This window comes from Notolepis coatsorum, assembly GCF_963971535.1.
Source record: "Notolepis coatsorum genome assembly, chromosome: 14".
Classification (NCBI taxonomy): domain Eukaryota; kingdom Metazoa; phylum Chordata; class Actinopteri; order Aulopiformes; family Paralepididae; genus Notolepis; species Notolepis coatsorum.
In genome coordinates this window covers 28,833,497-28,859,580 of record NC_140178.1, presented here as the reverse complement: position 1 = coordinate 28,859,580, position 26,084 = coordinate 28,833,497, and the positions used below count along the sequence as shown (strand labels likewise).

General features: G+C 42.0%; 1 protein-coding gene across 1 annotated transcript in view; it reads right to left on the bottom strand.

The window, feature by feature from the left end:
- Positions 1–26,084, bottom strand: part of rac2 (Rac family small GTPase 2) — a 44,816-nt gene that overhangs the window by 3,479 nt on the left and 15,253 nt on the right. Inside the window, exons 2-5 of the mRNA XM_084329761.1 lie at positions 22,895–22,966; positions 16,823–16,940; positions 13,575–13,637; positions 3,506–3,665 (exon numbers count right to left, since the gene is read on the bottom strand). Of these exons, the coding sequence (XP_084185887.1) occupies positions 3,506–3,665; positions 13,575–13,637; positions 16,823–16,940; positions 22,895–22,966 (413 nt within the window). The remainder of the gene's footprint in view (positions 1–3,505; positions 3,666–13,574; positions 13,638–16,822; positions 16,941–22,894; positions 22,967–26,084) is intronic.

Below are 26,084 nucleotides of genomic sequence, written 5' to 3'. Positions count from 1 at the left end.
TATTTCCCATCTTATTCAATCTCAAACCTTCTGTGCTACACAGCAACAGCTGTTCTTGGTCCATAATCATTCATTCAAATCTATGAAAAGATTTGGCAGCGGGCACAGAAACGATCACTCTACGAAGCACGCTGGCTGGCTGAGAAAAACTAAAACAACAGACAACAGCCCAAATGTGACACCCGCCTTCCCCCAGCCTGTTTGACACCATGAGTGTGGGCCGATATGGCACAGCCTGATATGGACATGTGGCGGACAGACCAGTTGGAATTATGACGAAATTATCAGTTGAAGGGATACTTGGTATTTTTTACAACAAAACATTTTTTCCTGGAGAGAGTGACTCATTCAGACCATGTATTCATGACAAAGTCTTGAAACTAAAAGAAAACGTCAAACTATTTCTACTGCATATTTGGTGATTGGTCATGTGTTGTATTAAAGTTGCTGTACTTTGTTTAGTTAAATAGCTATAGTAACATGGGTCTCCCAGCCAGTAACATGGGTCTCCCAGTCCCTCCACTCTGCAGTAATCACAAAATACATGTCTGGTATCTTCCCACTTTACCCAATCAGGAGAGAGAACCCTATATTATTATTTATTTCAATAAATCTTGCCAAGCTAAATTTGCTTACTGCACTGGTAGATTAGTTTACTTGTTTCAAGGAAACATTTGCTTAAAATGAGTTTTTATTTCTTATTTTTGTCAGACCATTTTTGCAGTGTGGAGTTCTCTCTCCTGATTGGATAAAGTCAAAACGGGATACCAGAAAATGGATTCTGTGTTTACTGCAGAGCGGAGGGACTGGGAGAATGTATGGCTATTATTATTATTATTATTATTATTATTATAATTTTTCCCCCCTCTTTCTCCGATTTTCTGTTTTTCTCCCCGTCTAATTTAGTCGCCGTGCCAATTCCCCCCCCTCCCCTACCTGGCTGCTGTATGCATGTTCTCCTACGAGTCGGTACAAGGGCGTCCCGAAGCCGACCGTACGCTTCCTCCGATGCGTGCAGCGACTGCCAGTGACGTCTTTTCACTTAGCAGCGAGGACTCTCATTGGTGAAGTGTGACGCGTGGGAGGGCACGCTATCTCCACCAAGTCCTGCCCTCGCTGAGCGAGCGCCGAGACCTGACCTGTAGGCGTCACTGTCCACAACACCAGATTCCCACCCACCAGCTTCCCACCCCCTAATACTGCCAATTGTATTAGTATGAACGACCAGCCAAGCTGGTAGCAATGCCGAGAGCTGGGCTGGTTGGAGACCAGATGACCAACGCCCTGAGACGTCATAATTTTATTGTTTTCAAATGAAAGACTTTTCAATTGATGTTATGAAGTTGAACATTATTTAACAGCACCCATGGTGGTAATCAGTGTGCAGTGGGGGATATTTGTTGTGAGCAATGTAAATGTAAATGGTCTAAGCTCTAAGGCCTTCCCTTTGGTCTGGATGTGTGTGCTTTTGTTTGTTTGTTAAAGGCACATGCCAACATTATGGGAAACGCACTTGCCGTCTTCTCCAGAGTCAGACAAGAAGATACAGTAGCTACTAATTTCCTCTAATGAATGAATGAATTTATTCTCACACACACACACACACACACACACACACACACACACACACACACACACACACACACACACACACACACACACACACACACACACACACACACACACACGCACACACACACACACACACACACACACACACACACACAATATATTACATATCTTCATGTGAAAACAACATCGACGAAATTGTGTGCATGTGCCAGGTCTCCCAAGAAGCTATTTAAACAAAAACAAAAACATACAACGTGGGTAGGCTTACACACCTACCTACTAACAAACATACAACATAGATACATAAATGCAGACAATTAATTTACCTAAGTATGGATTCTATTTAGAGATATGATTTAAGCAGTTCCTCTTTCAGTGATTTTTTGAAGTTTGTGAAGGATTTTGACAGTTTCAGACTCTTGTCGAGCTCGTTCCAGATCTGCAGACCCCTGCATGCTATGCTTTGAGTTTTCTCCTCTTGCCAAAGATAAGATGCCTATTTCTGATGCCTGTGTTGTGGATGTGCAGCTCTCAGTAGAAAGCTATCCGAATGCAGGCTAGCACCTTTTCTTTAATGGAAGCAGATATGGACCACAAATGAATGGAAGCTGACACGGATCATTAGCCTAGCTTAAACCTCTGGGAGAGGTGTTTTTGGCCAACAGCTACTGTAGGCTAGTTGGTCTGTATCCATTCCATTTGTGCTAAGCTATGCTAGCTTTCTACTAAACACACTGAGAGGAAATTGGTATCTATCTTCTTGTCTGACTCTGAAGAAGACAGTAAGCGCATTTCCCAGAATGTTGGCGTGTTCCTTTAATGTTATGTCTAGTAGCCTTATAGAGAAGTAAGATCCAGCACACATGGACCATACATTATTGTCAAGGTTTTGTGTGTTTTGTGGAAGGTCAACCTTCCTTTATTGTCAGTGTTTCCAGTCTTTTGACCTTTTCTCAAGAGGTAGGCCTATACAGTATTCAGAGTTGATCTGCTGCATGCGAGAATTCACTATGCCTACGAGGACTTGTCATTTCCAGGCAATGGCATCCCTGCACCATAAAAAAAGAATGTTATGAATGTCACTTCTACCTTTGAAAAGTCTTGTATTGGCGGTTAGGTGGCGTAGCGGAGATTGCGTTAGTCACCAACCCCGGAGCTGTGAGCTGGATTCGCCTGTTCGAATCCAGCTCACAGCTCCGGGGTTGTCACCAGCTTGGCTGGCCGTTCACACTAATACAATTGGCTGTATTAGAGGGTGGGAGAAGCTGGCGGGGTGGGTCCGGGTCGTTGTAAACAGCGACTCCTACAGTTCGGTCGGGGCGCCTGCTAAGCGCGGATAGGACCTGAGTGGGATAGTGTGATCCTTCCACACGCTACGCCCTCTCGGGGAGGATCCGCGCTGCCAGGTGAAAAGAAGCGGTTGATTGGCTGGACGTGTGTCGGAGGAAGCACGTGATAGCCTCCACTCTCCCAGATGATCTGACTGTGGGGGGTAAGTGCGCAGCGACCAGGAAGGGGACTGGGAATTGGCATACGACTAACATTGGGATGGGAGAAAATCGGAGGAAAATGGAGGGGGGAAAAGATTAAAAAAAAAAAAAAAAAATCTTGTATTATTTCTATGGGTCAAGGTGCAGGTTTCAGCCTGCAAGGGGAAGTGAAGGCCCTTGCTAGCATGAATAACACATGTAATTAACAGAGTAGTTCTAGCTTTTGAAAGTCTAGTAGCCTACCTATCTCCTTAGCCAGTGCCAGAACCTGAGGGTAGGTGATGGGAGCCTACCTATCTCCTTGGCCAGTGCCAGACCCTGAGGGTAGGTGATGGGAGCCTACCTATCTCCTTAGCCAGTGCTAGAACCTGAGGGTAGGTGATGGGAGCCTACCTATCTCCTTGGCCAGTATCAGACCCTGAGGGTAGGTGATGGGAGCTTACCTATATCCTTAGCCAGTGCCAGACCCTGAGGGTAGGTGATGGGAGCTAGCTTCCTCTCCTTCAACTTCTCGATGGCCTCCTTCTCATCCCTCAGATCCAGTTTGGTTCCCACCAGAATGATTGGGGTGGAGGGGCAGTGGTGCCGTACCTCTGGGTACCACTGAAGGGTGCACACAAACAAACACATACACACACAGTGAATAAAGTCAGTGACAGCCATTTCATAGGCTTCAGGTTAGGTTGAATTCAATTACATTTCAGGTCAATCAATTTGAGAAGCTAACTGAAAAACATGTTCCTGTTTACCTTCAAGGTTATTTTTTTTGTATTTAATTTTTTTATTATTTTTTAAACAAACATATAAACAAACATGACAACACACGATAAGATATACAAGCATTATTAACAGTGCACATCCAATGAAATCACCATATAGTTAAATGTCTTATACAGGATATACCCCCAATACCTGCTATCTAATACCCTACACACATATGCTCTAGCTCGTACCCCCCCCCCCCCCCCCCTCCCGGACCCCCCATTGGATAATCCATCCATTATCCCTCGCTCCTAACCAGACACTACCATTATATGCTAGCTTTTATTTTCTCCACCACTTCTAACCACATTGTCATTTTAGATTCATTGAGACCCAAAATTCTTGCTGTAGATATTTCTTGATAAATCACATCGAGATATGTAATAATCCAGACCTTTCGGCACATTTTTTCCGGTTGGAACCATCGTGATGCTATCAGCTTTTTAGCCACTGTGATACCCGATAAAACCAATCTCTTTAGCTGTGGATGTACTGCACACTCAAAAACATCATTCAGGTTAGGTTGAATTCAATTACATTTCAGGTCAATCAATTTGAGAAGCTAACTGAAAAACATGTTCCTGTTTACCTTCAAGGTTCTTGTATCCATCTGGCCTTAAAAAAAAAACTCCTCTGTTACCAGTAAATTAATTGGAGGCTCAACAGAGATGATGCAGTCAATTCATCAACAGTAAGTCTAGACTGGGATATTCATGACTCATCACACAAACAGAAACACTGCCAAAACACAGACTGGCACGGAGAATTTGATTAGATAATTATCTGACGAAATAATAATAATAATTCAATTTCAACTAATAATAAGAACTAATACATGCTGTCTGGCAATGGTGGAAAGAGAGCCTTGTTTTTGTTAAATCGCGGTTATGCAATATTGCAGCATACAATGTAAGATGATCCACCTGCCATCTTCCAACCATCCAAACCTTGAGTGTCAAACAAAAGGTTGGAACTAGTCTCAATATACAGTCTCAATAACATTGCAATAAAGCCAAAATCAAAACGTTTTGTTTTAATACAGTTGGCTCAATATTTAATTACATTTTAAACCTTTATTTCAACTCGTAAGACAATAATGTTATCCTAATTTACAGTGACGACGAGCTTACAAAACAAGACATAGTTTATCAGTAAATGCATACATATAGGCATCAGCAAAGACAGTTACAAGTCAACACACAGTGGTCAGAGATCATACTTTTTTTTTTATATTATCTTTTTCCCCCTCCTTCTTTTTTTCCGATTTTTCTCCCATCCACTGTTAGTCGTTATGCCAATTCCCAACCCCCTTCATGGTTGTTGCGCACTTTCCCCTACTGTTGGTCCGAGAGGCCGGAGACTGTCACATGCTTTTCCTCCGACGCATGTGCAGCCAGCCGGCAGCCAGCCTGGCCGCGCAGATTCTCACCGGGAGAGTGTGGAAGGTCGCACTACCTCTCTCCAGATCCTACCCTTGCTGAGCAGGCGCCCCGACCGAACTGTAGGGGTCGCTGTCCACAACGCCCAGGACCCACCCACGGCTCCCCTCCCCCTAACTCAGCCAAACGAGTTAGTATAGCGATCAGCCCGAGCCAAGGCAATGCTGACTCTCCGGGAGTCGAGACCGCAGCCTCTTGCATTGGTGACGAGCACAATCTCCGCTACGCCACCTGACCGCCCCCAGAGATCATACTTTTAAATGCAGCAAAAGAGTTGGAGGGCATTCCAGGTGTAGGAAGCATCAAAGGAAGAAAAAGCACAAGGGTTTAACTGTTAAACTGTATAGTATAGGGTATTTAGAACACACCCACAAGGACGATAAGGACGACTGGGCAATATAGGCTACAGATATTTATTGTTTATCGTATCATGAGATATTTTTTACGTCATCAAGTCTGATTTCTAACTAAATTATTTCTGAAGTATATTAAAGGTGCTATTTGTAAAATGTTTAATAGTTTAATGGAATGAGGACAATGTAGACTTAGTTTTTACATTTTGCTGGTCAAAGTGAGGACCATATCACCTCTCTGTGAAACTTCTGAATGGAATATCTCTGCACTGTTGCTACACTGGTCAATGAAACCAGCTCACAGTAAACTGTAAGTCAGTGTGTCCATGTTAAGGCAAGCCAGCCTAGGTGAATAGGCAAATATAAAAATTTTGGTTGATAAAAAAAAATGTATATGTCTTATTTCAAACTAGTTGAAAACATATATATCAAAATATCGAAAACACACACTTAGTTGTTTATTTTACTTCATTTTGTCGGATTGTGTCCATAAATCACAATTACAATACAGAACTTTGAGAGTGTTTTCCCAAAAATGAGTTTTTATGCGTTTTCCTTACACGTAGAGATGAAATATCCATTTCCCTAGCACCTACACACACACACACACCATACTTTCCACATTTCTTCCTATCTATACCCTGCTTCTTTTTACAGAGGGATTTGTTCATATATCATTCATAGCCTGATTTATAGTACATGTATACCAAAAAATCTGCCGTTGAATCTGGCATCATCCAATGTTGGTGATTCTGTTCCTGGCGATATATGCTAATGAGTGCATATTTAATTAGGTAACGCCTATTTTGCATAAACATAAAATCTCAGAAAACGTGCATTTCATTTTTTCTTAGTTGTTATGTAAACAAACTGGGAAGGTTTCATAGTGATATATATTAAAATATTTGTTTTGCCTATTCACCTAGCCTAGGCTGTCGCGCCTTAACTCATTCAGCACCATAAGCTGTCTCCATCTCTGCCGCTTCAAGGCCATCTTAAAATGGTAATTTTCACGGTGTGTTCTGTATTATAGCTGTGGAGACAATGGTGTGGCTCATTTGACAGACACTACTTGTAGTCCAACATGGAAAAAAATAGTTTGTTTCTACACACTGTAGTTTGTAGTTTATTACACGCTAAACATTGTGCATTTCCAAGATAATCCAGTCTTTTTCCATAGATTGCGAGATAAAACGCGGTATGTGCAATAAGCCCAAACCGTTCTGGTTGATCCCCTGAAACCCCAAATACTCCCAAATCAAAAGGTATATACCATGGGTTTAACTCAAAACCGTGATCGTGTTTGTTGAGCACGTTTTACGTCCGGTAAAACACAAAACTGTGATCGTTAGAAAAACCTGTTTCAGGTTCGGTAAAATAGACATAGAATATACCTTACCTTAGCCAGAAGGTATTCCAAAAAGAATAATTCCAAGTGATCGCATCGCCATTGTGATTACCAGTGTATGTCTATACAGTTTTCGATGGTAAATATGCTTCGGCAACAGAATTTCGAGGCGATCGATGTGAATCTCTGTTCAAGCAGGAGGTGGAGCCCTTACAAAAAAAAAAAAAAAAGGAAAACGTGTATCCACGCCAAGCCATTCCAGTTCAAAGGTAGGCAATACTGCCACCTGGTGATATTCGATCGGCATTGCAATTCCAACGTATACAAACAAGCCAGGGACAGCTAGAATGATCCGGATGGTGATTTAGAACAGGGATCGGAGGAAAAAGATCAAAGGATCAAAACCCGACTATACTCGGGTATGGCGCTCAACCACTGGCGAGATAACCCGACTATACTCGGGCATGGCGCAGAATGTGTTAAAGGAGTACCCAGTGGAGTCGTTGATCACTAGTTGATGAATTTGTCGCTATAGAGCACAGTAGGAGAGAAAAGGGGTCCCTGTAAATCGTGTGTCACTTCACGTGTTCTTCCAGAATGTGCACAAGGAGGGTCGCCGACTGTCCCGTATACTGACCGCTACTCTACTCTGCAAGGGCACTTTTACACATCCTAGATCCGATACGAGGTGGCTGATCACGCCACGGGTGAGATCACCTGTCATCCAGTGACAGGCTCCCTCATCGGTTATACATGTAGCGTAAATGCGCCAATTCCTGCTAAAAGAAAATGTTTGGGTAACGTCTGGTTTGTCTGGTCGGTTTGGTGTAAATATAGATAAACGGTAAAGAAAAGACTGTGCAGCTACAACAAACAGTCAAGAGCAGCAAAGAAATATCCATGGAAAAGATTTGATTAGATTAATGTATTATTATCATACAGTACAAGTACAATACAATGAAAAGAGGTTTGGCATCCAACCAGAGTACAAATGTAACAGTGATGCGCAATAGTACAATGTACAATGTATACAATGTACAGGTGATCAAACTGGGAACAAAATATACAAATTAGTACTACTGAGTATGTACAGAGTTGTAGTATTAATATGTACAGTGATAGGTAAGGGATATGTACAGATATAGATATATAGTCTAACAAGCTAACTGCCCGTCAATGAACGGAGGTCAGACTCATTACCCCAGACCCCATCGGCCCATGGGGACATTAACGTGTGTTGTCGGGCCTTACAAATAGTTTTATTTGATTTGATTACAACTTCGGCAAAACTGAAGGTGAAACGGCCCACGGATAAATCACAATATTTATAGGCAAATCACGTGAATTTTGGACACATTTATTTAATCAAACTCCTTTGAGAAAGAAAATGCTGCAATACCTTTATTTTCAGTGGTACTATTTAAAGCATAACTATGCATAATGGCCCCTACAGTGACTACCACTGTACTGTATACGCCTATGATGGAACAATATGCATCCTGCCACAGACTTTCTGCTTACTGCTACCTTGCCTCACTCTTTAAATAGATCTTCCATTTGTCAGCTCTCTAATCTATCAGGGCAGCCATTTGCATATGGATATTCTGTTACTATGGCGACTGAATCGAAATATGGCGAGGGAAGAATATAATGGGGTTCCAGGAAGAATGTTACCGAAGAGGGACAAAAGTTTCATTTGAGTGTGAAGCGTTTGCATTCAGGACCGGGGTAAGCGAGACTGCCATTGTTTGAAGCTAATCACGAATCAAAAGCCTCAGTAAACTTGTTTGTGCAAGCAGGATCTTCCTGAAAGACACAAATTGGAATGGATTAATGCTGGGCTCTCAATAATTGCCAATAGCAAGCCCAATCGTCTCTCTCCTCAATCTTAGTTTGTGCACCTGCGATTTCTGCTACAGCTGATGCGCTCATGCTTTCTGCTGTGCGGGTCTAGAACCAGAACAGGCACCCCAAGTCCACTTTGGATCCAATTACACTCGCTTTGACTGATTTATGGCACGCGGAGGAGGAAAGAGCAACGCACTCATCAATCTCATTTTCTTTTGACTAGGATGGGTACCATTCACATTTGAACCGATACGGTACCGGTACCTGTGAATCGATACCGGTACCCAACGGTACCTTTTTTCGGTACTTTAGTCTCAAAAAATGTAATCTACCTACCTCAGTTGTAAAAAAAAATCCAAACTTCAAATAACCACACTTTCGACCGTTTTCAGCTTGCCATTGCCCCGACTGCTTTGTTGTTGAATCAAGTCAAATCCTAGGTAAGCGTATATTGTGCGTGTGAACGTTGATGTGAAAAAAAAAGTTAAAAAAGAAAAAAAGAAAAAAGAAGAAATACATTTTCTATTATTTTTATTTTTTATTTTTTTACAGTACCGAAATCTGACACAGACGGATCTCACGTGAATCGGTACTCGGTAGTACCGATGTGATTCGGTAGGTACCTTTAAAAGTACCTAATTCGGTACCCATCCCTACTTTTGACCCTCCGCTCTGTTCAAACTCACGAAGACACCTCTTTTCTCACCACATTCTGGGAATACTTTGTAAGTGTTTAACTTATCCCCGATATGCCCCCAATTCTCAGTGACATGCTTTGACCATGCCCCCCCCCCATCCAGTCAAACCGTTCAGCCAACCAGCCATCTTTATGCAACTTTTAAAAACGGTGGCCCATGTTTTATTTTTATTTTGTATTTTATTTTATTATTATTAATAATATTTTTTTAACTATGTTTTAACCCTGTAGCACTTTGGGATCCTAGTGAACGAAAAGTGCACTACAAATACAATTTATTATTATTATAAACAGTTTGGTTTACTCTGTTGACTTCACTCTGTTGTAGGATGGCAACGACCAAATTTATTTTGGATTTCATGGTGTTTTTTGTTTTGTTCTTGATTTATTTTGATGTTTCTTCTTGACTTGTTTAAAGAAGACGTGTCCGGCCCATGGGGACATTAACGCGTGTTGTCGGGCCTTAACAAATACATTTGATTTGATTTTAATTACGCTTTGTTTTGTGTACAACTTTTTCCATTTTCCAGGATGTGAAAACAAGGTTAGTTCAAAGAAAATGACAGAAAATACAGCATGAGCTGTACGATACATTCAAGGACACATGATACTTCAACTCTGAATTCTAAGCATTCAGTGTGATGTCACGTGCCATACATCAGTAGAGCCACATGAGTCATAGGTGTTGAACTGATCAGCGTGGGCTTACTGACAGAATGGAATTCAGCTGGAAGGGCAACTCATCCAAGCAACCCTATTCACAGATCAGAAATATAACCCTCAACTATGAAGATCGATTTACTTGCAGGAAGATAACAGGAAGAAGACCATGAATACATAGAACTTGTATTCTTCCAGAAGGACTCAACACAAACCTTGGTCAGTGGTCGAAAGTACAATTTCGAGCTACTTGTACTTTACCTGAGTATTTTCAATTTACTCCACTACATTTCAAAGGAAATAATGTACTTTTTACTCCACTACATTTATCTGAACCAAATCAGTTACTAATTGCTTTGAAGAAAACAGGTTTTGCATAGAAAACATGGCAAAAATGTATGAAGATTATAGACTTTCACATTTGAAAGAGGACCAAAGCAGCATAACAGGACCACATACCACTCTAACATAACCTTTAATCAGAGCAGCATAACTGGACCACACACCACTTTAACACAACACAAAACATTTTATGGGCCAATTATGAACGTGTTGTATGAAACCCTTACAAAAACAGTGTTACCACGTATACACACAGAGTGATAATAACTGTAGTGGAACTGTGTATGTGTGTGTGTGTGTGTGTGTGTGTGTGTGTGTGTGTGTGTGTGTGTGTGTGTGTGTGTGTGTGTGTGTGTGTGTGTGTGTGTGTGACGTGTGTTTGTGTGTTATGTGAGTGTGTGTGTGTGTGTGCGTGTAGGTGTGTGTGTGTGTGTGTGTGTGTGTGTGTGTGTGTGTGTGTGTGTGTGTGTGTGTGTGTGTGTGTGTGTGTGTGTGTGTGTGTGTGTGTGTGTGTGTGTGTGTGTGTTTGACAAGGGCCCTGTTCCTCGAATGTAAACACCTGAGTTAGCTGGATAAGATTGTTGACAGTTTGACATAAACCTGGCCTGGGATTGTCAGTTCCTTGAAGCAAGCTTACTGTACATTTTAACCTAACCTGTTACCAGAGCAACAACTCCTTAAACTCAAACCTGCAAAAAGGTTTAATTACTGGATTAGATTTGTTCCTTGCCTGGATCCTCGCCAATTGCTAGTCCCACTTACTTTGAAATTACTTTGCGATGCAATTCCGTCTGATTATCAGGCTAATTCGATCCTACCCCATCCACAAACTAATTTTCCATGTCTGCTCCGTGGTTAGACAAGTGCCAAAAGATCAAATCACAATTATAATCAGGGACGCTTTTAGAATAAGGCAAAATTTATTGAGAAATGGCTAAGATCCTTTGGTTAATTCTTAAAATACATTATTGTATTATTTAATGAGGGAAATGATTGGATCTATATGGCTACAGTAGGCGTTAGGGATGGGAATCGAAAACCGTTCCTAATTATCCGTTTCCTGGAATCGCGTGCCTCCGTGACTATCGATTCCCTTATCGCTGCCAGGTTTTAGTTGTGCATAACGTTAGCGTCACGCATGTAGCCATGGCAGACTATTTGATTCCTTAAAGCCTCGAAATTGCCTGGGTTTTGGTCATATACTCCTGAAATGCTCCCGCTGTTTGGCTGCTTCTATGTGCAGTGAAAACGACTCTAATGCTTTAGAACCTAGTCATTGATTTAGTTCAGGATAACCTAAGATTAGCCGCGGAGCTAGCGATAGCTAACGTGAGCTAACACTAGCTCTGCGGCTAATCTTAGGTTACAGACATGGCAGACTATTTGATTCCTTAAAGCCTCGAAATTGCCTGGGTTTTGGTCATATGCTCCCGAAATGCTCCCGCTGTTTGGCTGCTTCTATGTGCAGTGAAAACTACTCTAATGCTTTAGAACCTAGTCATTGATTTAGTTCAGGATAACCTAAGATTAGCCGTGGAGCTAGCGCTAGCTAACGTGAGCTAACGCTAGTTAATCAAGCTCACAGAGAGAGAGATAAACAGCTGACAGCGGATAGTACAGGTACAAATACAATAAAAAAGCGGGTGGGGGCTGTTGTGTAAACCTTGTACTCTTTAGTTCACATATAATAAGAGACGGAGTGTTTGTTTACTAGTCGGTAAGCCAGGCAGTACCGTGCAACATACAAATGTGTCCGTGTAGCAACACAAGCCAATACCTTACAGGACAGGGGCCCGGGAAGGGAGCTCTGTGTGTGTGTGTGTGTGTGTGTGTGTGTGTGTGTGTGTGTGTGTGTGTGTGTGTGTGTGTGTGTGTGTGTGTGTGTGTGTGTGTGTGTGTGTGTGTGTGTGTGTGTGTGTGTGTGTGTGTGTGTGTGTGTGTGTGTGTGTGTGTGTGTGTGTGTGTGTGTGTGTGTGTGTGTGTGTGTGTGTGTGTGTGTGTGTGTGTGTGTGTGTGTGTGTGTGTGTGTGTGTGTGTGTGTGTGTGTGTGTGTGTGTGTGTGTGTGTGTGTGTGTGTGTGTGTGTGAGACAGAGAAGTCAGAGGAATAACGACCTGTTGAATGCAACTACGGTTCAATAGATTAAATTAGTTTAAGATATTGAACTGTAGTTACATTCAACAGGTCATTATTCAATAGATTAAATTAGTTTAAGAATACAAAAATAAATACATTTTAAGAGAATCTCAAATACATTATTTTATTTAAGTGTAGGCTATAGTTAATGTTTTATTTTTTACAGTTTTTGTATTTTTCTGACATGGGGGCTCAACAATAAATGACAATCAGAAATGTCAAGTTGCATGTTGTTATTCTAACCAGCTTAGTTCTGTTGCATTTCCAATTTATTTATTTAAATTATAAATTGATCAGGAATCGATAAGGGAATCGATAAAGTCCTATCAATTCCCATCCCTGGTAGGCGTACATACATAAACTCTTACCTGTCGGAGCAACGCACTGATAATGATCCTACCATAACGAAAAAAGGTACATGTGGTGCAATCGACCTATCCCAAGCCCTGCCCTCTTTTCTTGATCCTCCAATCACAACTGTCGCTTCCCTCGGACAAACCTTGTCGTCAAGGTGCTTTGGCAGTTTTATATTTCACCGTATGGATTGCTTTCGTTCCTTGTGTGCTTCCACCGATGCCAGGGCCACCCGAGAGGAAGTGGGCAGGCTTTTCCCCGCTTCGCAGGTTCTTGCCATACCTCCTCCGTCAGCCAATCATACGACTGTTCATCATGGTTTTGTTTTTACGCCGAGACGCGAGTGCTGCAGCTATATCCTGGATGATTCAATCCATGCTTTTAAAATCAATCCTGCATCTGCGTTCCAGAAAGTGAGTTAGCCAGATGCAAATTGGCAAGATAATCCGATAGCGCGCAGACGTTATATTATCCAGGACTAGTTGAGTGCTGGACGAGGAGCGGGGGGGGGGGGGGGGGCACCAGGACGATATACATGAATACACTCAATCAAGTCAACACAGCGTCCACTGACCTTGGCTCTGACGTTCTCGAAGGATGCCGGGCTCACCAGAGAGAAACAGATGAGGAACACATCCTGAGGACAAACAGACAGACAGACAGGTAGTCAAGAGGAGAGGTATCTATGTATGGGGAGGATCCATACAAACAATTGTGAATACAAATATAGTGTGTGTGTGTGTGTGTGTGTGTGTGTGTGTGTGTGTGTGTGTGTGTGTGTGTGTGTGTGTGTGTGTGTGTGTGTGTGTGTGTGTGTGTGTGTGTGTGTGTGTGTGTGTGTGTGTGTGTGTCTGTGTGTGTGTGTGTGCTCCTTTCGACCGATTAGTCGACTATTCGACTAATAGGGGTCAGCCCTAGCACACGCTAACTGTAAATTGCAACTGAGAGGTGAATAATTTTTTGTGGCCTTGTAAGCGTGACGCACTTTCGTTTGAAATGCTTTTGTGTCCAAACTTTCCAAGCAGAGCTCCTTCAGCAACGCCCTACTGTACACCCACTCCTACGCAGAGCTGACTCTACGCCCCGTACTGTACGCCACAGCCTGCTGAACGCCTCTGGCCAAGAGAGCAAACATTTCTACCAAATCCAGACGTCCCCGCAACCAAATCAGAAAATGTGGCTATACCGTTGAATTGGGTGTTTACAGAGTATCACTGATGAACACAAATTAAGCTTGTCTGAACATTTATGAGTTCTATGCAGTGGTGGAGTTCTCAGAAAAGTAAACGGACTATTAGTGCTATAACTTTTCTAGGTAAGAACGTCAAACCTTACGCGTCCATGGTCGTTTCCATGGACACAGTGAATAAACAAGGCTGCACAGACGCTGTGAAATGTAATTATTAAACTTTTTTTTAAACAAATGTTCTGTTCTTATTTGTAAAAGAGACTAGATAAGATGGGGGGAACAATAATATAATATTATTTATTAAATATGTTACGGGAAAATAATACGAGTATAGGTAGCACCGATTAGTTTACTTCCTCTCTGGGTGATGATGATGATGAGGAGGTTAGTTACTGGTGATGAAGAGGAGGAGGTTAGTTACTGGTGATGAAGAGGAGGTTAGTTACTGGTGATGAAGAGGAGGTTAGTTACTGGTGATGAAGAAGAGGAGGTTAGTTACTGGTGATGAAGAGGAGGTTAGTTACTGGTGATGAAGAGGAGGTTAGTTACTGGTGATGAAGAGGTTAGTTACTGGTGATGAAGAGGTTAGTTACGGGTGATGAAGAGGCGGTTAGTTACTGGTGATGAAGAGGTTAGTTACTGGTGATGAAGAGGCGGTTAGTTACTGGTGATGAAGAGGTTAGTTACTGGTGATGAAGAGGAGGTTAGTTACTGGTGATGAAGAGGAGGTTAGTTACTGGTGATGAAGAGGAGGTTAGTTACTGGTGATGAAGAGGTTAGTTACTGGTGATGAAGAGGAGGTTAGTTACTGGTGATGAAGAGGAGGTTAGTTACTGGTGATGAAGAGGAGGTTAGTTACTGGTGATGAAGAGGTTAGTTACTGGTGATGAAGAGGAGGTTAGTTACTGGTGATGAAGAGGAGGTTAATTACTGGTGATGAGGAGGTTAGTTACTGGTGATGAAGAGGAGGTTAGTTACTGGTGATGAAGAGGAGGTTAGTTACTGGTGATGAAGAGGTTAGTTACTGGTGATGAAGAGGAGGTTAGTTACTGGTGATGAAGAGGAGGTTAATTACTGGTGATGAGGAGGTTAGTTACTGGTGATGAAGAGGTTAGTTACGGGTGATGAAGAGGAGGTTAGTTACTGGTGATGAAGAGGAGGTTAGTTACTGGTGATGAAGAGGTTAGTTACTGGTGATGAAGAGGTTAGTTACTGGTGATGAAGAGGAGGTTAGTTACTGGTGATGAAGAGGAGGTTAGTTACTGGTGATGAAGAGGAGGTTAGTTACTGGTGATGAAGAGGTTAGTTACTGGTGATGAAGAGGAGGTTAGTTACTGGTGATGAAGAGGTTAGTTACTGGTGATGAAGAGGTTAGTTACTGGTGATGAAGAGGAGGTTAATTACTGGTGATGAAGAGGTTAGTTACTGGTGATGAAGAGGAGGTTAGTTACTGGTGATGAAGAGGAGGTTAGTTACTGGTGATGAAGAGGTTAGTTACTGGTGATGAAGAGGAGGTTAGTTACTGGTGATGAAGAGGTTAGTTACTGGTGATGAAGAGGAGGTTAGTTACTGGTGATGAAGAGGAGGTTAGTTACTGGTGATGAAGAGGTTAGTTACTGGTGATGAAGAGGAGGTTAGTTACTGGTGATGAAGAGGAGGTTAGTTACTGGTGATGAAGAGGTTAGTTACTGGTGATGAAGAGGTTAGTTACTGGTGATGAAGAAGAGGTTAGTTACTGGTGATGAAGAGGAGGTTAGTTACTGGTGATGAAGAGGAGGTTAGTTACTGGTGATGAAGAGGTTAGTTACTGGTGATGAAGAGGAGGTTAGTTACTGGTGACGAAGAGGAGGTTAGTTACTGGTGACGAAGAGGAGGTTAGTTACTGGTGATGAAGAGGTTAGTTACTGGTGGCGAAGAGGAGGTTAGTTACTGGTGATGAAGAGGTTAGTTACTGGTGATGAAGAGGAGGTTAGTTACTGGTGATGAAGAGGAGGTTAGTTACTGGTGATGAAGAGGTTAGTTGTGATGATGAAGAGGAGGTTAATTACTGGTGATGAAGAGGTTAGTTACTGGTGATGATGAAGATGAGGTTAGTTACTGGTGATGAAGAGGAGGTTAGTTACTGGTGATGAAGAGGTTAGTTACTGGTGATGAAGAGGTTAGTTACTGGTGATGAAGAGGTTAGTTACTGGTGATGAAGAGGAGGTTAGTTACTGGTGATGAAGAGGAGGTTAGTTACTGGTGATGAAGAGGTTAGTTGTGATGATGAAGATGAGGTTAATTACTGGTGATGAAGAGGTTAGTTACTGGTGATGATGAAGAGGTTAGTTACTGGTGATGAAGAGGAGGTTAGCATGGAGGAGACACCTGTCTTGAGACACCTCATATTTAAGCTAGACAGACCCCTGCTTGTTACTGCGCACAAATATGTACTGTATATAGCTACTTGCATGGAGCATAGAGACCTCCTGGCAGGGCACAGCCATCCTGGAGGAAACATTGATTTGTAATTTATATGGTCAAGAATAAATTATTCATGTGTGTGTGTGCCTGTGTGTGTGTGAGAAAGAGCGAGAGAGCGAGAGAGAGAGAGAGAGAGAGAGAGAGATACAGAGAGATACAAGATGTTTTACCGTCTGGGGATAAGAAAGTGGTCTGAGTCGATCATAGTCCTCCTGTCCTGCTGTATCCCAAAGCCCCAGGTTGACTGGCTTACTGTCCACCATTACATTGGCTGAATAGTTGTCAAACCTGCAAGCAAAACAAAAAATGAAGAGTTAGAACATGAGAGAAAAAGCCCCAGACGTTCACACTTGATTGAAAGCCCGGAACATAAATTGTTACTTTTGTTGCAGTTGTTCCCCATTGGTTCAGTTTTGTTTCACTTTGCCCACTGACAAATAAACCACACTTTATGAGCGATGTGATCATGCGGGTAAACCAATTATTGGACAACATTTTGAATCTCAAAGAGGTACTTCATCCAAAAAAACAATGCTGATTTATTTTGCACATGATCTCACACACATCCAAAAGTATTGCACACATTAATTTAGTTTGACAGTCATTTAGAGTAAATTAGTTTGAATTATGGCCACCAGTGATTTCTTGTGTTGTGTTAATTACAGCTCCATGAATTTATGTAGATGATAAAATACCTTATAGGGACTGCTTTGAACATAACACAAGGATTCAATCACTGGTGGTGGCCCTATTTAAACTAATTTACTCTCAATAACTGTCAAATATGTGCAAACGGTTTAGGGGTTTTGGATGTGTGTGAGATTATATATGCTAAATAAAGTGCCTCTTTAACAAACATGAACAAAATAATATTGTAATTTCTCTTGACATGTAATGTTACAAAATACTATTTAGGTTTTCCAGTCTAATGTCTCCTGTATAATGCACATGATCTGGTCACTGGTCTATGATCAATATTTCTTGGCTATAGATGGTTTCAACTTGACAACCTAGACATTCTAAATGGAACCAAATGTATTTCATGTTGCAATGTTTGCTTATGCAATAACTGACAGGAAATACACTTGGGTCTAAGCTGTTCCCATAGCAACAGAATTCCAGTGAAACCCTCTATTTGGCGTGTGTGTACTGATTCAGGTAAATAATAACAGCGTGTGTGTACTGATTCAGGTAAACAATAACGGTGTGTGTACTGATTCAGGTAAATAATAATGGTGTGTGTACTGATTCTAGGGATGGGCATTTTTAAGAAGAATCCAGATCGATTGATCGTATGCTATACTCGAGTGATCGTGTATTACAATTTTTTATAATTTTTTTAAATCTTTTTTAATTGTTCATTCACGTATATGTTTAAGGAAACCAACAAACAGTTATAATCTTACACATACATGTGAAACATATATAAAAAAAAATTAAGAATTTTTTTTAAATATTTTTTCCCATAATTTTTTTTTATAATTTAAGATAGATTTTTCTCATAGCTACGAGTAATCGATTAATCGATTACTCACACCCATCCCTAACTGATTCAGGTAAGTTCTTTAATAGTTGTCATACAGAAGTACAGAATACTTTCATACAAAATGCTTCTTACTGTTACGCTCCAGAGACTGTGCTAGACAAGATAGTATCAAATAACATAATATAGCATGTAATTTAGAAGAAGAAAAATGAGGTCACAGTGTTCGGTATAGACATATGTACAATGTTCTGAGTTACCATATAATATACAATACTATGCAGTGTACTAATGTACAGTACTATCTAGTGCAAAGCAGAAATGGCATGAGGTACAATTTTAGGTACAATTTACAGTAAGGTGTACGAGTTGTAGTGCAATCCTTCATCAATAAATATAAAGTGTGGGGAGTGGGTGCTACAGTGTGTTTGTTTAAAGTGAGTGTGTGCTATAAAGTGTGTGGAGTGGGTGCTACAGTGTGTTTGTTTAAAGTGAGTGTGTGCGTGTGGATGTGTGTGCTATGTGCGTTTGGTGGTTGTTGTTGTGTAGTGTTCATTCATTGTTCGTTTAGCAGCCTGATGGCCTGGGGATAGAAGCTTCTTCTGAGTCTTTCTGTGCTCGCCTTGAGACTCCGGTATCGCTTGCCTGACCGCAGCAGTTCAAAGAGGCAGTTGTTCGGGTGACTGGAGTCTTTAATGATTCTCTTAGCCTTGCCCTTGCAACGCTTGTAGTAAATGTTCTGGAGGGTGGGGAGCCCCCCTCCAATTGTGCGTTCGGCTGAACGTGTCACTCTTTGTAGTCTGCTTCGGTCTTGTGCAGTGCTATTCCCAAACCAGGAGGTGATGTTGCCGGTCAAGATGCTCTCTATTGTACATGAGTAGAAGTTCTTAAGGATCTTCTGACTGACTTGGAACTTCCTTAGGCGCCTGAGGAAGTAGAGGCGTTGTCGTGCCTTCTTCACAACACTGTCAATGTGTGTGGTCCATGTCAAGTCCTCGGATATGTAGGCTCCGAGGTACTTAAAGCTGTTGACTCTCTCAACCGGTGCCCCGTCGATGCTGAGGGGGCTGTAGTCCTTGACCCCCGACCTCCTGAAGTCCACAATCATCTCCTTTGTTTTGCTGACGTTCAGGGAGAGGCTGTTTTCCTGGCACCATCCCGCCAGGACCTTGACCTCTTCCAGGTAGGCCCTCTCGTCGTTGGCAGAGATCAGGCCCACCACCACTGTGTCGTCAGCAAATTTGATGATTGTATTGCTACTCCGCTGAGCCACACAGTCGTGTGTGTACAGGGAGTAGAGGAGGGGACTCAGAACACAGCCCTGGGGGGCCCCTATGTTGAGGGTGATGGATGAGGAGGTGCAGTTGCCTGCTCTCACCACCTGGGGTCTGCCAGTCAGGAAGTCCAAGACCCACTGGCAGAGGTCATAGCCCAAGCCCAGGTCCCTGAGCTTGGCTATGAGTATGGAGGGGACTATGGTATTGAATGCCGAGCTGTAGTCGATGAATAGCATTCTCACATAGTTCCCCTGCCTCTTGTCCAGGTGTGATGCTGCTGTGTGCAGCACATGGGCTATGGCGTCCTCCGTGGACCTGTTGGGGCGGTATGCAAATTGCAGGGGGTCCATGTTGATGGGGAGGGAGGAGCAGATGTAGCCCTTTACTAGCTTCTCAAAGCACTTCATGGCTATGGAGGTGAGAGCTACAGGGCGGTAGTCGTTGAGGCAAGCAGGCTTGGATTTTTTGGTAAATAATAATGGTGTGTGTGTACTGATTCAGGTAAATAATAATGTGTGTGTACTGATTCAGGTAAATAATAATGGTGTGTGTGTGTGTGTGTGTGTGTGTGTGTGTGTGTGTGTGTGTGTGTGTGTGTGTGTGTGTGTGTGTGTGTGTGTGTGTGTGTGTGTGTGTGTGTGTGTGTGTGTGTGTGTGTGTGTGTGTGTGTGTGTAATGATTCAGGTAAATAATAATGGTGTGTGTGTAGTGTACTGATTCAGGTAAATAATAATGGTGTGTGTGCATACTGATTCAGGTAAATAATGACGTGTGTGTAGTTTCAAGTTCAAGTTTCAAGTTTCTTTATTATTTGTCATACAGAAATACAGAATACTTTGCATGAAATGTTTCTTTCTGTTTCGCTCCTGAGAGTGTGCTAGATAATAATAAGATAGTATAAATAAGTATAATAAGTAAAAAATAGAAAGTCAAGAAGTCAAGTAAACACAAGTGTAAACAACAATTGTTCAGTATACCTCTATATACAGTATGTACATCTGGTACAAAAATGGTGAGGTATAGCTTAGCTTGTGGTGCCACCGTTGTGGTGGTGAGGTGCAATACGGAATAAGGAATGAGAGATGTGCAGTTCCCTTACCAATAATATAAATATAAAGTGTAAAGTGTAAAGTGTAAAGTGTGATAAAGTGGGTGCTACAGTGTGTTGTTTATTTAAAGTGAGTGTGTGTGCTGTGGGTGTGTTGATGGCCTGTTATTGTTCATTGTTCAATCATTGTTCATTGAGCAATCATTGTTCATTGAGCATCCTGATGGCCTGGGGATAGAAGCTCCTTCTGAGTCTCTCTGTGCTTGCCATGAGACTCCGGTATCTCTTGCCTGACCGCAGCAGTTCAAAGAGGCAGTTGTTTGGGTGGCTGGAGTCTTTGATTATTCTCTTAGCCTTGCCTATGCACCGCTTGTTGTAAATGCCTTGGAGAGTGGGAAGCCCCCCTCCAATTGTGCGTTCGGCTGAACGGGCCACTCTCTGTAGTCTGCTGCGGTCTTGTGCAGTGCTATTCCCAAACCAGGAGGTGATATTGCCAGTCAGGATGCTCTCTATTGTGCATGAGTAGAAGTTCTTGAGGATCTTCTGACTCACGTTGAACTTCCTTAACACTTTGAGTGCCGGCCTCCGTGTCCTATTTACCCCGTTGAGTGCCGACGCTCTATTCAATGACAGAGCACTCGCATTTGTGAACGCATAAACTATATCTTAAATTATGGCTATGTGTCTAATACGGCCGTCGCTTATCAATGACTTGTTTGCAGTCAACATTGTCGAAACGGATTGTTTTTTAATCGGTTCATTTCCGTTTTATACCATTTTGAAAAACGCTAGTTTTTTTAAACTTTCAGAAGAAAAAAATTATTCTGCAGGAATCGCGCTTTACTGTAATACACAAACGTTGTAATTTTTCTGCCTATTTATGAATAGTTTTCAAATAAACGCTATATTATCGATAGTATATGTGTACTTATGCACGCTATAGAAGCGGGCTGAAAAATCGATTCTCTTATTTCCTGATCAGCTACACACACTCACAGCCACACACACACATATGGGACACGTTGATATATAGGTGAAAACAGCTCTGATTATCCCAATACTGGTAAAATAGATTCCTTACCTCAGATCAGATGTTCTCCAAAAATATTATTCCAATTCCTGATCGCCATTCCAAATATCGATCGTGTTTATTGATCCAATGCTGGGTACTGGAAACATATATTCCATGCTGTTCTAGTGGTGGGCAATGAATGGGATCGGCTCGTATTACATGCCTGACAAGTAAAATGTGGAATCCGGACTATTTTTTTCCCATCCATTTCATTCAGTCTAATCCAATGGGGTGCAGTACCATCCGGAGAGACGATAGGGGGCGGTATTTTCCCAATTCGAGCTCAGAGAGAGTGCCAGTGGTAACGTGAGGCTAGATTGATGAAATATGAATGGAAATCGCTAATAAAAAAAATAACGATTAAAAAACGGCATATCTCGTTTCTGGCACTCAGCGGTTGGCATGAAATAACGAATTATGCCGTGGCTGGCACTCAAAGTGTTAAGCGCCTAAGGAAGTAGAGGCGTTGTCGTGAATTCTTGATAACACTGTCAATGTGTGTGGTCCATGTCAAGTCCTCGGATATGTGGACTCCGAGGTACTTAAAACTGTTCACTCTCTCAACCAGTGCCCCATCGATGCTGAGGGCGCTGTAGTATCTGACCCCCGACATCCTAAAGTCCACAATCATCTCCTTTGTTTTGCTGACGTTCAGGGAGAGGCAGTTCTCTTGACACCATCCCGCTAGAACCTTAACCTCCTCCAGGTAGGCCCTCTTGTCGTTTGCAGAGATCAGGCCCACTGTGTCGTCAGCCAATTTGATGATTGTGTTGTTGTTCCGCTGTGCCACAGTAGAGAAGGGGACTCAGGACACAGCCCTGGGGGGCCCCTATGTTGAGAGTGATGGATGAGGAGGTGCAGTTGCCTACTCTCACCACCTGGGGTCTGCCCGTCAGGAAGTCAAAGACCCACTGGCAGAGGTCCAGGTCCCTGAGCTTGGCTATGAGTTTGGAGGGGACTATGGTATTGAATGCTGAGCTGTAGTCGATGAATAGTTTCCCTGCCTCTTGTCCAGGTGTGATGCTGCTGTGTGCAGCACATGGGCTATGGCGTATTCAGATTAATAATAACTGTATATCTGTGTACTGATTCAGGTAGATAATAACCATGTGTGTACTGATTCAGGCAAATAATAACCGTGTGCGAGTATGTATTGATTCAGGCAAATAATAACCATGTGTGTATAATATACTGACTCAGTTTAATAATAAATGTGTGTGTGTGCGTACTGATTCAGCACTAGAACTCCCCAGAGACAGACAGCATTATTTATTATTGTTTTTCCCAACCAGGCATGATTGTCACAAGTGAGGCCATGTTCTGTTGAGTGTGTGTCGGCAGGTTTGGAACAACAACACTCACACAGTGGGGATGTATTCTCCAGGGAAGGCGTTGGTTGTGTAGCTGATGAGCAGACATGTCTTTCCGACAGCCCTGAAACACAGATTGAGAAATCAGTTTTCCTTGCTGCAAGAGCGCACTGAGTCATACATGACATTACACACATCTACCCAAGACCCTTCTCTGTGTACTTGACCGCGTGGCACGACATGTAGGCCTACTGTGGCACAGAGTGAGAGTTTATTTGTTTATTGTTATTTGCACTTAACAAACATACATTCTGGAATAAAATAAGTAAAAGATTATTTAACCCTCGAGGTAGGGATCGGCTTGCCGATATTGGCCATTTAAAAAAATATCGGTAACGGTCAATATTGAATTTGCTGATTTGAATCAGCACGTCGGCATTACCATCCTTCACAGTGTGAGATCAATGTGTACATAATGTAAATATCTGTAGATGACAGCATCTACCCTGACGGATCTATAGATCTTAAAAGCGGAGGCAGCCAGTGGGTGTGTTTCCAAGTTAGACGGTGGGAGAGCAGCAGGCAGGGTGCTAGAGATAGAGCCAAGGTCATTGGCCGAGGTGTTAATATCAACAGTCAGCTAGGCCGTTGCTATGGGGAGAGATAGAGAAAGAGTGGGTCAGAGGTGACAGGAGACATAGAGACGTGGTTGCTATGGGCTATCAGCCGTCGCTAGGGACTATACCTTATAGATGGGAGCTCTTCCGGTTTGACTCAGACTAGGAAACGAAGCTGACGCGTATAGACGTTGACAGAGAGACAGAGCAATAGCTGGAGGGTGGTGGGAGGGGCCTCCCATCCCCCCTCTCCTTAGCCTCGAGGTAGCGAGCTTTGGCTAACAGGGAAGGCTTTTTGGCTAACCACTAGGCCTCAACCACCATCGGACGGATAGCAGGAGAGACGGTAGAATTAAGGAATTCAATAGCAGTCAAAGACCTTTCAGAACTGTTTTCCATCTGGTACAGAGGCTATGTTTATGGAATAAACAGCAACATCAAGGAAAGGTATCATGTTTCCAGTGTGTCGTTAATTCTTCTGAGTCGAATGCATCACCGGGGAGAGAGAGGGTATCAGTCAGTACGATGAGTAAGATATAAACACAACGCAGACATCACAGCAGAAGAGATTACTGGCTGAGGACCCGATAATCCAACAACAGGTTCTAGCGGACTACAGTGAAAATAGCTGTACCATATATGAGACCACAAGGAATCCATTTTCATGCTAGCTTACCAGGAAAGGGGCTAAGTAATGCTTCAAAGTTTAGCAGTATTTTGATGAGGAAAAAAATGCCAATATTTTATATCCAAAGGTTAGCAATAATGGCTACATTTTTGCTAACGCCATGTTTATTTAGGGTAATGTTAACCCTTTCACTGCCGCGCTACCAAAACGGTTAACCCTTTCAATGCGACAATTCACAGAAGGTTAACCCTTTCGCTGCCACACGACAGCCGGTTAACCGTCGGTTGTGTGATAGTAAAGGGTTAACCTTCTGTCGTGTGGCAGTGAAAGGGTTAAGGGCAAGCTTTTAAAAAATGGAATCATCACAAATATCTGATTACAAGCTAAAGTTGTCATTCAATTTCCTTCAAGTTAATGCATTATGCCTGAATGCATTCCATGCACTTATCTAACTTATCAATGTATTTGAATGTTTTGTGGAATTACTTATTTACATGTCTTTTATATTTATACTTCGATGTTTTACAAGTTAAAACAGTATGCCTGTTCCACCCCCCAGGGTCGGTACCGACAGGGGTGTAGCTCCAGATTTTGGGCCCCATGAAAGAATGTATTTGTAGGCCCCCAGTGAATGCGAGCGTGCGTAAGCGCGCGAGCGGATTTTTTTTTTGCCATTTTTTATTGATGAAAACGCATAATATGGTTTTTACCTATACATTCGGATCAGCAGTTCAGCACCTGCACTGTTGGTGGGTGAGCCTAGTAAAGGATGTCGCATTGCGTTCATCTTCAATGAATGGACCAATGCAATAGTCTACCAAAGCCCCCCCTCTCTCTCTATATATCTCACACACACACACACACACACACACACACACACACACACACACACACACACACACACACACACACACACACACACACACATAGATCCATATTTTTCAGAGTGATGCAAAAAAATTGCGATTTTAAAATCAAACGTTTTCAAGTATTAACATCACTAACATGTCACAAAAGCATGTAGAATGTATATTATCGTCAATACGTTAGTTTAGAAATAGGTTAAATGTGTTAAAAGATAGTTTTAAGTTTTCGTTTTTCGATCAATTCTAAGCTTGAAAAAAAAATGAACCATGGGAATTGTAGTCTTTTTGCGGCCATTTCGTAGAGGACATGCATGGCTGTCGACCAGCATTGGAATTTTTCTGAACTACATTTCCCTTCAAGTTCTATGGGGGTTCAAAGTTCAGAGTTGAATTATGAATATGTCAATAACTGTTATTATTCGCGATAATAAGCCACAAAAGGTAAAGTTTTTGACAAATATTGAAACACAGTTAGTTTCTCCTCCCTATTGTTAGCATGTAGGAACAATTAGATCTGAAATTAGTTTCAAAACGGTTGCACTGTGGGGAAAATAAAAAAAGTACAGTCGATTACAGTAGATATCATTATCTGTTCTTATGCACGCCTGGTGATACTAAATCCAAATTGAACTCGGGCATTTGAAAGATAATATATGTATATATATATATAAATGTGAGAATTGGCTATAATAAGGTAATGTATAAGCATCTATTCTATATTCTATAATAATATTTCAAATTGCATTGGTCCGGATGGGAGAATTCAGTACTGTATCTACAGAACCTTCGGTTTTATCATCTTCCTTTTATTAATTTCCTTAGATTTTTTGTACACATGATCTCAAGAGGGTACTGAACGAGGTCAGGTTTTTTAAGTTAGGTCATTATTATCATGGTGTTATTCACTGTCAAAGATGCAAAGAAAAATCATAATTCATATTCTCCTTTGTTTCATCACAATTTAAGCAAGCCTAGTAATAGACACAATATTTCTGACACTGTGAATACATTCCCTGAGGTCCATAGATGTACCTAGATACCAAGAATATGCAAATAGCCCTTGTAGAAGTGGAGCAATATTCCATTTACCTAGGTATATATTTTATGCGGATTTTCACATCGTGTGGAACA